The sequence below is a fragment of the Macrotis lagotis genome, chromosome 6 (genome assembly GCF_037893015.1).
Source record: "Macrotis lagotis isolate mMagLag1 chromosome 6, bilby.v1.9.chrom.fasta, whole genome shotgun sequence".
Lineage (NCBI taxonomy): Eukaryota > Metazoa > Chordata > Mammalia > Peramelemorphia > Peramelidae > Macrotis > Macrotis lagotis.
In genome coordinates this window covers 27,405,756-27,418,670 of record NC_133663.1, presented here as the reverse complement: position 1 = coordinate 27,418,670, position 12,915 = coordinate 27,405,756, and the positions used below count along the sequence as shown (strand labels likewise).

At 37.0% G+C, this 12,915-nt stretch overlaps 1 protein-coding gene across 1 annotated transcript in view; it reads left to right on the top strand.

Annotated features, from left to right (window-relative positions):
• Positions 1-264: 264 nt before the first annotated feature.
• Positions 265-12,915, top strand: part of SERPINI2 (serpin family I member 2) — a 58,385-nt gene continuing 45,734 nt past the window's right edge. The window contains exons 1-6 of the mRNA XM_074192723.1: positions 265-319; positions 938-991; positions 1,897-2,045; positions 4,981-5,055; positions 10,131-10,207; positions 12,474-12,667. Coding sequence (XP_074048824.1) covers positions 265-319; positions 938-991; positions 1,897-2,045; positions 4,981-5,055; positions 10,131-10,207; positions 12,474-12,667 — 604 coding nt within the window. The remainder of the gene's footprint in view (positions 320-937; positions 992-1,896; positions 2,046-4,980; positions 5,056-10,130; positions 10,208-12,473; positions 12,668-12,915) is intronic.

The window sequence follows — 12,915 nt, the reverse complement described above, 5'->3', positions numbered from 1 at the left end:
ACTCAGATCCTAACGCTGCCTTATTTGAAGTATTTATAATTAGCAGGGAAGAAAAAGTCATGGATGCTAAAAGGCTTCTTAAACAGTCCAGAAAAAAAGCATATTCTGCAGAAAGCTGTCCTATCCCACAGGTATTCGAAGATGCACTTCATCAAACAAATTTAAAAGGAAAGTGTAGCTTTTGTTTCACACTGAAAGGGGGAAAAGGCCATTTCCTGAATAAATCATCCTGTGACTTCACTAATGCATAGACATGATCTCATAATGGGGGCATGCATTGATGAATGTTGGCTGATGCCACCAAGCAAGAATGAGGCATGTTGGCTGAATGATCATCTTTCAGATTCAGATTAACTATTTATGATTCAAATATAGAAAAAATAGAGATCCTATTTTGAGTGCCACAAATTCTCTGTGTGTTACTGTGTACACTCACAGGCATGCACATATAATGATATGATATAAACACATAACATTATTTACATAATATATGCATATATGATATATAAAATAAATACAGAGAGAGAGGAGAAAGGGGAGGGATCAATGCAGGTCTCACTCTTTTTTGAAATCATATAAATTTATTCCATGCCAGGGTTGAAGAAAATTTAAAAATGTACTTAGAAGAAATGAGTAAATTAGTAAGGAAGAATTTTGTTCTGTGAAGGAAGATAAAAGTAGCATCCACAAATCCCTTCCTCTGCAAACATATTCAAGCTGTTTCTAAGAGCTTTGGATATTGCTATTTCTCAAGTTCCTCATTCTGACCCTAATTCAAAGGACTGCCTTTCATGTAATCTATGGTTTATTCCAACCAAAGTCCTAATGGAGGATTCTCCAAACTCCACATTCCATCTTCTGCTCTTGTGCTAAGTCTCTTCCATGTTTCCTTTCTAATGCAATAGTACACCTAACAGCCTCATTTTGGCTCCTATAGCATCAGTAACAGTTCAGGACCAAGGTCAGCAGATGAATTATTCCTCTGGCATTGGTAAGTGTGAAAAGGGTCTGTGAAAAGTTTTGCAGATAAATAAATGATTTTAAACATTATATAAAATGCTTTGCTCCACCATGGCTATTAATTAAACTGATGCTTTTTGTAGATGGGAAATGTTGCTTTTTTCCATCAGGTCTTGATTTCTATAAGCAAAGGGAACAAGACCTTCTGTCTGTCTTTGCTGGCTCTTTAACACTGGGCATACCAGCTTCCTGGGTCTTGTTTTGTACCATAAGTGGGGCCAAGAGATGTTTACTGCCTGCCTCCCACTCCAAATGGGCTTTGCCGGAGGACCTTCTCAATTTCCAGGTTGTCCCCTCTCAGGATCTTTTCTGAAGAAAGTATAACACTTTGACTTTCTGCGCAGGCTCTGACACATCTTCCTACTTCTGATAACTATGCAACTGACCTCTTTGGCTCTCAGACCACATCTCCATCTTTAAGAAGATCAAATGTTGAAGGAGGACCCACTTAACATTATGCCTTTTCCAGCAGCCTTATCTCCAGCCATTAATAACATCTGGACTGTTCAATGCTTAGCTCACTCCATGTAATCCTGAACCTAATCTCTTGTTGTTAATATATAAATCCCATTTCCAATACTCATATCCTTGCACCCTCCATCACACAGCAAACATATACCAGGGATATGACTTGAACACATGTTCAGGCCTTCTAAACATGATTATGCCTAGTATTCAGTATAATCTGTTTCTAGGGCAATTATTATCATTTTCAATGACAGTGATATTCTCTTTATTAGTTCATTTTTGAACTTCCTAACTTGCTCAGGTTGGAAATTCAGTGGTCACTGAGAGGCAAAATCTCACTGGTGATCGGCATAGAGTCTCTGACTTCCTTCTTTCATGATTTGAACTAGTTTAGTCCCCATTTTGCAGACTGGTGGCCCTATAATCCTGGGAGTTCACCATATTGGTACCCGATTGAGTGTGGACACCTGTTCAGAACTCCCAGACTCAAGCAATGCATCAACCTCATCCTCTCCAGAAGCAGATTCCAGGTGTATGCAACCATGCCTGGTTACACCGTGATATACCTATTGTATGGAAATTTGTCAGTTTGAAATTAGACCAAAATTTCTAATTATCTGTCTTCATTTTATTGATATGTAATCAATTGAGACTAATTGGTGTGTGTCATTTTGGTAAATACATTGAAGAAGGAGATAGAGATAAAAATTTTGATGCCATTAATTATATTTCTTTCTTAAGAAATTGTTTTGGGGAGAAAATGTTTGTTTTTAAATTCATTAAATTCTGTATCAAGCAGCAGAATGCAACAAAAGCATAGAGAAGATAAAAAAGTTTAATCAAGAACCTATTCTTACTCTCATGGAATTTACATTCTAACAAGTGATGGATTTTAAACTCCAGTAGTGATATATCACAATATATTTTAAGTGCGTTATTGCTGCTTAGTCAGGATCTATTATTTCATTGGAGGGGGCCTTCTTGGTGTAGAATTCCATCCATCTATGCATTCTGGCAGCTCTGTAAACTAAACTCTTATAAGACAGAAATAGAGTTGAAAATTTTGTGGAAGATAACTGGGGAATTCCTATCAATTGATCTTACATTCTCTGTGAAAAGGGAGACAAACTCACTGTAGAACTTGGGGGCAGGGATATGGTGAATTAAAAGGGGAGGGAAGATCAGGTTTGGAGCAGCTCCACTTTTGAATGAGATTGAGTCAATAAAGACACAGTAGGCAGGAGCAGTGTTCCAGTTGAAATTCTTCCTTTCAAAATTAGTGGGTGAAATTATTCCTATTTCCTCTCATCAACCAATAATTTTCATGAACCTGGGAGTGGGAGCATGGAAATTAAATGGTAGGACACTCAAGAATTAGAATTCAAAGTTTGAGAATGGTAGAAGGTCATGAATATTCTCTGGGATGAAAAAGTGAAAGACTAATGCAATAAGCACCAACCACCAAGGCTGGATTGGAAAGGCTGCTTTCCAGAGTGGAGGAGATGACTTTGGGGAATAGATATTAGTCATGATCTCAGTGAGGAGTAGACTTACCATATATGAGGAGGAGACAGTGGCAAAATGATTGTGATTGAAGAGTAGAATTCCAGAGCAGCAGATCTTGGAGATAGTATAATCTGAAAGAACAAGGCTAAGGCATTCCATTTCAGAACGGGGTAGACAGAGAAATTGCATGGCAAGATTATAAGAGTTATAAGTTTAAGAGCTGGAGCTTCCAGAGATTATGGTAAATATTAAGGGTGGTCAGGAAAACCCTGAGGGGAGTGTTAAAGTTATTGAAAAAATACAGTTAATGATGTGGGGGTCAGATGATAACACAAACAAGAATGGAGAAGGGGTAATTCAAGTGGTTCGAATGGATATTGAAAGAGGAAACATCTTTTAAGGACCTGGGTCGAGGAATAGTCTGTAAGTCACAATAAAAGTGAGAAGTATCTCAACTCTCCTTTTGAACAGATGATTCAAGGAGAGTTAGATAAATTATGATCATCTTAACCCTACATTTATTTTTATGGCTCTTCCACCTGCTAAAGAGGACTGATTGTAAAAAATACCTTCCATCAGAGCATGTCTTTAAGCTGGTATACAAAGCTTTGATTATGTTTTTTTTTTTTATGAAGAAGATGATAGTCAACTGCATGGCGTAATGGTTACTGAGTTCTAATGTGCAGTTAGGAAGACCTGGATTCACATCTTCCCTCTTATTCTTACTAACTGTATGAATCTCAGGAAGTGATATTCTGAGTCTATTTCCTTGTCTGTACAATGATGGCTATGACACAATTTGTAGCATGTATCTCACAAAGCTATTAAGAGGATCACATTAGGTAATGTCTCTAGAAAGGACTCTGCAAAAATGAGAGAACTATGTCAATTATTTTTATGATTACAATTATTTTCCTATCTGCACACTTCCTTTAGGATTTACTATGTAGGCTGATAAAAGACTTAAAGCTGCAAGGAAGTTTAAAGGTAATCTAATTCACATTCTTTTTTTTTTATAGATAAGAGAAATTAAGGTCCACAGAGTTTAAATGATTTGCTTCAGGTCAGCGAGGTAGAAAGAGGTAGAGAGTAGACATGTAGCCAGGTTAATCGTATAGAGGCATCTCATTTGCAGCACTCTTTCCTACCTTGAAATTGGATCCTCAGTGTTATGGGAGAGTCTCAATAGTTTCTCATACCCACATTTGTCACCCTGTTTGGGGAAAGAACATCACTTTGGTCTCTCAAAAAGAACAGTTGTAGGTGTTATAGTGCTAACGTGTCAAAATCAGTCTGTGACAGTGCTAAAGAAGGTATATTCTAGAAAACAAAGATGTTTGTTCACCTGTTTTGGCACTGGGACTGGTGCCCTATATCTTTCCATGTATTCTCTTTCATTGCCTTAATTGCAAGCTCACTGACACTGCCTCGTCACAGGATTAGAGTTCCATACAGAGAATAAGTATGTGGCAAGTCTATTATGGCTAAATATGAGAACCTTTCTTTGGATTGTTGACCCACAATTACATGAGTTGAAACTTCCCTTGCTTATATAATGGCATCCATCATCTTCTCAGTCTCGAGCTTGCTCTCTCAGTTTTCCAAATGGTCAGTTTACCTGAGTAGCTTACAAAGTCATCTAGAGAAGAATGTGCTCACAACTAATCTAGAATGCCTCATTTAATGTCACCTTAATAGCACTATTTGAGGAATTGACTCAGAACTGCGTTTTCTTGTTTGGTCAAGGCATTCTCTTTATTCCCATTACTCTATTCCAGGAATCACTGGGTTGGGTTTGAAGCAGATCATGCTGGTAAGGCTCTCCTTGTTTGACCCCTTTGCTTTGGTGCATGAGAGCTTCATGTGCTGTCCAGGCAGACTTAGGGGGGTAATAGGAGGGGCAGGAGAGAGAGAGAAAGGGGCTCCAAGATGTAACTGCTATGCACCACAATAAAGACTGCTTGCATACACTCTCCTTGTCTCCAGTGTTCTTTGACTCTTCACTCAAAACTGTTACTGGTCAACAGACCCAGGGACGCCCAGAAGGCAGATAAGTCACAGGTAAGCTCCTCCTTAGAGATCTGGGGTTGCAGGAACTCCAACAGAAACAGACTAAATAGTGTCACTGCCAATCCAATGATAAACCCTTCAACAAGGTGTCCAACTTGAACATTTTTAGTTTTTTGAATTAAACGGCAAAGATAAAAATGATGAGTGATATTAGTTCATAATTGAAAGACTTGTATCTCTTTACTTCAAAATCATCCTTCCCTAATTGGTTTTTTAAATTTCATTTCAGTTATGTCTAATCTTTGTGACTCCATTTGAAGTTTCTTTTCTTTTTCTTTTTTCTTTTGTTTTTTTGCAAGGCAATGGAGTCTAATGACTTGACCAAGAGCAACATAGCTAAGCAAGTATTAAGTATCTGAGACCAAATTTGAACTCAGGTTCTCCTGACTCCAAGGCTGGTCCTCTGTCCATTTCACCACATAGTTGTCCCTGGAGCTTCTTGACAATGGTACAAGGGTGATATGCCATTTCCTTCTCCAGCTCCTTCAACAGATGAGGAAACTGAGGCAAACACAGTTAAGTGAATTTCCTAGAATCACAAAACTAGTGAGTGTCTATGGTCAAATTTGAATTCAGATCTTCCTTGTCTTTAGGATCAAAGTTTTATCTACTTCACCATTTAGCTGCCCCATCTTTCTCTTAGCAGCAAAAGTGAAGGTCGGACCATTTACTCAGTAAATTACAGGACTCCCTCTAATCATCAAGATCAATATACAATCCTCTATCTGACATTTAAAGAACTTAATAATCTGGCCCCTTTTTAACTTTCCAGTTTTACAGCTTATTCCACTCTTCACACTTTGTGATCCAGCTACATTGATTATTACTTGCTCTTTTACATCTATTCTCCATCCCTCAACTCTGTGCCTATTAATTATTATTTAACCCCTGCCTCAAATGTTCTCTCATCTCTCTCTGATCTCCTCTTATCAGTGCCTTTATTTCAGATGTCAACCAAGTTACTTGTTTTTCTTCCCCATTAAAATGTGATCATCTTGAGAGAAAAGGCCATCCTTTTGTCTTTCGTTATATATTTCAGTGCCTTATATGGTAAGCACATAGTAAATTCTTGATGATTGACTGAGGGAGGAGGGTAAGTGGCATAGTAAGTAGAATTCCAGGTATGAAGTCAAAAAAGTATAAGTTCCTGAGCTCAAATAGGACCTCAGACACTTACTAGCTGGATGACCCTGGACAAGTCACTTGACCATGTTTGCCTCAGTTTTATCATCTGTAAAATAAGTTGGAGAAGGAAATGCCAAACTACTCCATTATCTTTGCCAAGAAAACTCCAAACAGGGCCAGGAAGAGTTGGATATGACTGAAATGACTGAACAACAAATACAAGACTGACTTTTTAACAAGCACCACATTAACAACGTATAATCACAGCAAACTGAACAGGCATAAAATTTCCCATGGGAGATAAAATTTCTCATGGTACTTCAGTTTCGCAATATTTACATTGCTCATAAACCTTTACAGCAATGTCAAGTTTCTAGAAACACCAAAATGAGAGAACAAGTCTAGAATCACTATTTTTTTTTGTAGAATCACTATTAATGCTACCTTGTCCCATACCCCCAAATGGTGTTTGAATGATGCACTCTTTGTCTTGATTAATGATAGTTTCCCAGTAATGTTAACTCTAAATCTCCAGGAACCTTATTAAATGAATTATTTGGTAGTAGGCTGAAGCTCTCCAATTAGTCAAGAATAGAGGTTGTCTTAAATGACTCTATAACAAGGGTTTGTGGTTTATTTTTGTCGTTCGGTTGTTTTTTCAATAGTGTCTAACTTTTCATGACCACATTGGGTTTTTTTTTTTTGGGGGGTCACATAGATACTAGAGTGATATGCCATTTCCTTCTGTAGTTCATTTTACAGATGATGAAACTGAGGCAAACAAGGTTAAGTGACTTGTCCAGAATTACAAAGCTAGCTAGTGTCTGACCAGATTTAAACTCAGAATGATGAGTCTTCCTAATTCCTGGCCTAGCACTCTATTTGCTGTATCATCTAGATACTTTGAGTGTTTGTGATAGGTTTTATGAAATATCATACTGACTTAGGAAGGTCAACGTGTGCTCTCCCTACCTCATAACAGGAGCAGAGAGACTATGGCAAGTATAACAATTCCCAGGGTTATCACAATTAGGGATACTAATTGAACTGCTATGGCTTTCTATGTGCTATCACTATGTTACAAGCAAGAAGCATCTATCATTGTTCACCTAAACCATACCATATCATACCATACCATAGGATATACCTTCCATCAAATTTTCTAATGTTACTTAAGGGTTAAGGAAAGAGCAGGAAGATTTATTAATACAGATCTTAGTTCCAGGTTTCCAAGAATGACTTAGAAGCTACTACCAAGTCCATAAATGTCATTGAAATTGCGACTGTGTCACCATCAACCTATCATTGTGCCAAAGACCTTGATCATCTATGAATGACTCAATAGACTCCCTTGGGATCAATAGAATGTGAGTTTTGGAGAACTGAGGCTATTTTGTTTTTGTCTTTGTGTCCCCCCTACTGATGCCTAACAGTATCTAACAGCACACAGAAAATACTAAACAAATGCTTTGTTCATGAATAAATCACACATGGTTCAAGTAAACAAAGAAATACAGATACTAAAAAGAGCAAGGAGAAATTGGATAGAGGAATAAAAAATACATAGGAAAGAAGGGTAGCTAAGTGATAAGGTGATTAGAGGTCCCGACTTGAAGTTAAGGAGATCTGAGTTTAAATCCATTCTTAGAGTTTACATTTACTAACTCATTGATCCTGGGCAAGTCACTTAATCCTATTTGTCACAGTTTCCTACTCAGGAAAATGAGCTGAGAAGGAAATGGTCACAGTTTCCTCAGTTAAATGAGCCTGAGCAGGAAATGGTATCTTTGTCACGAAAACCTCAAACAGAGTCACACACAACTGAAATGACTGAACAACAAAAAGGGAAATAGTAAGAGAATACATAGGGGTTCTTGTTTCTCACTTAAACTACATCCCAGCTTGAACGCATCCCTGACTCTCCAAATCCTAAGCTTCTTTCAAAGTCAGCTCGGTTACCCTCTTCTAAGTTAAACCTTTTCTCATCTGCCCCAACTCATTTCTCTTCAAATTATCCTGTGGTAACTCAATCTGTGGTGTCGCATGCTCCTACTATAGTTGGTCAGCTAGCTGACACTGGATAGAGCACTAGGTCTGGAGTCAGGGAAGTTCATCTTCCTGAGTTCAAATCTGCCTCTGTGACCTTGGGTAAGTCGCTTAAACCTGTTTGCCTCAGTTTCCTCATATGGAAAGTCAACCGGAGAAGGAAATGATAAACTATTCTGGAATTTTTGCTAAGAAACCCCCCAAATGGTGTCATGAAGACTTGAACATGACTGAAAAATGACAAAACAAGAATAATATAAACTCCCTGAGGGGAAGCAATGTTTCATTTTTGTTTTCATGTCCTCAGTGTCTAACATGGTCCTTTGCACATAGTAGAAAATTCATCAGTTGAACGTCCTTGACATGTGTCTTTGACTCTGTGCTCATTAATGACTTTGACTGGAAGCAGTCTATTCTTATTTTTCAAATAAGGAAATCAAAGCTCAGAGCTTAAGTGATTTTTCTGAAGATACATAAACGGTAAACAGCAGACAAAGGATCTGAACTCGGGTCCTCTGTCTCCAGGGCCACTGTTCTTTTCATCCTCCCACACTATTTCCTCAATATCCTCATCAATGATTTGGACAATGCATGGGTAACATGCTGATAAAATTGGAAGATGATAAGTCAGTCAATAAACATTTATTAAACCCACATGCTCTAAGAATTGTATGAAGGGCTAGAGATGCACAGAAAGGAAAAAAACCCCCACATCCTTGCCCTCAAGGAGCTCACAGTCTAATGGGGAGACCATATGAATAACTGTACTAGAGATTCAATGCTAGAGATTCAAATTTCAAATAGAAGGTAATCTGAGAGGGAAAAGAAGGAGGTTTGGAAAAAGCATCCTGTAGGAGATGGGATTTGAAGTGGACTTAAAAGAAGCCAGGGAAGTCAAGAGGTATAAATGGTGGAGGAGAAAATTATAGACATGGGAACAGTCAGTGAAGAGATAAGGAACCATGATATAAGGTGATGTATGAGATGAATAGCAAGAAGAAGACAGGTACTATTAGATCATTGAGAATGTGCAGAAGAAGCAAGCGTAAGGAGACAGTTAAGAGATATAGATAATATGTCAGATGGCAGATTTAAGTTCTCAAAAACTCAGGAGAGAAAAGATAACATGATATTAATAAATTGGGCATACAACTATATATCTCAATTAAAATGAATAAGTACACTATATTGGAGTGATGGCTATATAATAATTTATCTGAAAAATAGATGTGTTAATGAATAAATGAATGGATTAAAAAATAGATGACTACCATGTGCAAAAATATAGTGACTAGCAAGTTTGACATGAATCAATAATATAATAGGATCATTAGAAAGATAAGGTGGCAAAATTCTCAGGGTCATTGTTCACACTCTCTTTACCTGTAGTCCAACTATAGTTGGACTTTCAATTAATGGTAGAATTTCTTTTCTTTTAAACACAGTCATACTGTATCCCCTGTTAGACTCAGTTCTACCCTATTAATTTCCTCATGGGTGTTGTTAAATATTGATGATGGCATCCATGTGGAATGTGTTAAATTCCTATATGGAACCACAAGAATAAGCTACTCATTTGATTCAGAACTAACTGCATAGTCTTCCAAATTCAATTTCCAATCATGCTATAATTTAAACAGAATGAAGAATAATGGTATCATTTGTTCAATGGATTCTGAGTCTTGAGGGTTTTTTTTTCCTTTTTTTAATACTATTCCTTTTATTGCCTAATGAAATGATTTTCTCTATCAGTTCTTCCACCTCTTAAGGGTAATCAGTTAATGTTATCATTTACTGCTCTCATAACAGAATTCTTGAACACCTGCTGTGAGTTTGGGAAAAAAATTAATCAAGTAACCTTCGAGATAAATGTATTTGCTCTTGCCCTTTTACAGAACCAGGCTCTGAACAGTTCCCAGGAAGCTCATTCTAACCGTGACATCCAGTGGGAAACCATCAGACATTTTTTAAGGTAAGTAGATGGAGCTTATACCTGAAATATCTTGGGTATGGCATATGGATATGATAACACCGCATGGGTTGATTCATCAGGATTGAGAAAAGTTGGAATTCCAGTGGGTATAGAGAGCATTATTGTAATTTTGACATTTAATGGATTACCTTTTCATTGTAATGAATTTCACTATGGAAATTAGAGAGCAAAGTTGGATTCAAGGCTGTTGAATCAAGACCTTTCACCAAATTATACAGTATGAAAATAAAGATATCTTCAGTTGCCACCCTCAACTTCAGTGGTAAGTAAAGATTGTTTTAGAAGGGAACAATTTGTTGATTCCTAGAAGTATCTGAAACAGAAGTAGTAAATAAGAGTCCTAACTTGGAGTCAGAAGATCTGGGTTCAAATATTGCTTCAGAATTGCTTCAGTTACAAAACAGTAGATTTGATCTCCATGGCATCTAAGGTCTCTTCTAAGGATGTATCTTATAATAAGTACCCTATTCATACAAGTATTATTTTGTTAGGGGTTATAATTTGTATTTACTTCTGTTCTCAGCAAAGATTGCATGGTTCTTGAAAGTGGGGATTATTTCCATTGTGTCTTGGGTCTCTTCTGACTAGAGGTCTGGCACATAGTAGGAGTATAAGAAATGCTAATGCATTGGAAGCAACTAGGTGGCCCAGTGGATAGAGCACCAGCCCTGAAATCAGGAGAGCATGATTTCAAATCTGACCTCAGACACTTAATTAATGCCTTACTGTGTGACCTTGGGCAAGTCACTTAACCCCATTGCCTTGCAAAAACCAAAGGGAAAAAAAGAAATGCTTGTGAATTTATTTTCAGAATATAATACAAGCAAGAAAAATATGTACTTGAAATACATTGTTTGTAATTCTAATTTGTACTTGGATGCAAAATAGATCCCTAATGGGGTTGATATTGGATGAATTATAAGCATTTTTATCATTTTTAGGTATTTGCATAATAGCAAGCAGATGTTTTGTTCAGAAATCTCACAAGAAGCCTCTTTCTCATTATGTCAAAACAGACTTTTTTTTACAGAAAATGCTACATGTGAAACTTCTCCTCTGACCAATTTAGTTTTCTCATTAAGACAGTAATATTGACAACCATATGTATCAATTTATTCTTAATAAAATATTTGTTTGGTGTTTTAGCATCTTTTCTCAGTGTTCCAACAAAATTCCTTTTGACATGGGCTTGAGATTTCTCCTCCCCACATGAGATATCAATAACCAAAATAAAAACATTTTTAAATGAGTATATAAAAAATGTTCTGGATAATCCAGACATTGTAAGCACTTGTATCATTTTCTAAAATAATTTGAGTTCTAATACTGCAACTTCCTGTATATGCAAGCTGTCTTAGTCCAATGAACTGTCTAACTGCAGCTACATAATGTTGGTAGTATATAGAATCCACTCACTTTGTACCCATTTGAAGACACTTCTCTCCTTAGACATAGCCCAGGAAACTAATCCAAATGAAGGTGTTTCAGGAATTTGATGTTAAAACACCTCACAAATGTGGTGGGAAGATGACAAGGCATCATTCTGAGTGGAAGTCTACTGACAAAATTCCAGAATTGTGGACTCTCCTTGTGAAATATTACATTTCAAAGTTATCAAGAAATTTACTAGTAAAGTCTAACATGTACTCAGTCATCACCAGAAACTTCTCTAAGAATATAGGTGAGTGACTGATCTGCAGTAGAAGGATCTTCCCTAAACAGAAGTGTCTTACATGCATGAAGTCATAGATTGAACCTTCCAATACAATCTAATCCAATAAACATTTATTAATCACCTGTTATGTCCAGGCACTGTGCTATCTGGAAGACAATTAATAAAAAAGACAGTCCCTGCCCTCAAGAAGCTTACAATCAAAGGAGGTAGGAAAATGGATCATGAGCATCTGGTTGTTAAGAGTTGAAACTAAGTAGAGTGGTAGAAAAAAGAAACTTCCAAAAATGTGGTTATAAGGAAAACAATATTAAAATATCAGTCTTGTTCTTCCTAAAAATTAAGATGTATGCTGAGAAAATCCCCAATTACGGGGCCTTTTTTTGTTCCACATCACTGATTATCAATTACAAATGGAAGGTTCTCCTTGAGACTTAAATGAAGTGACTTTTTGGTATTTTGTTGTCCATTTAATTTATTTTATTCTATCTGTACAGGCATGAGTATAATGCAGAATTGGGTTTGGAGAGTCTTATTGACCCTTTGTGGGCCATTCCTCATGTTCATTCACAGTTCAAGTCTCTTGACTGACAGCAATACCAGATTTGCTCTGGATCTTTATCAAGCCATCTGTTCCTCTCATGAAGAGAACATGATATTTTCCCCACTTGGTGCAAGATTGATTTTGGGAATGGTACAAATGGGAGCCAAAGGAAAGGCCCATAACCAGATAAGAAAAGCTCTAAGACTTCAGGAAGATTCAATTGGTAAGATTTCCTTAGAGAGAATCATTTCCCATTTCCTCATTTCTTAGAAAGTGATTCATTCAATAACATGGCCTTAAAATCTTTATTAAATACAGTTCATTTATCTGCAACTCAAGAATCAGTGACATAAAAAGGTTATAGGATCTTCCAAAGAGATCACTTTGAGACAGTGTTCAACAGAGAAAAGAGCTTGGTTTAGATACAAAGGATCTGGGTTTGTAGCCTTGAAGATACCTGGAGAATATTTG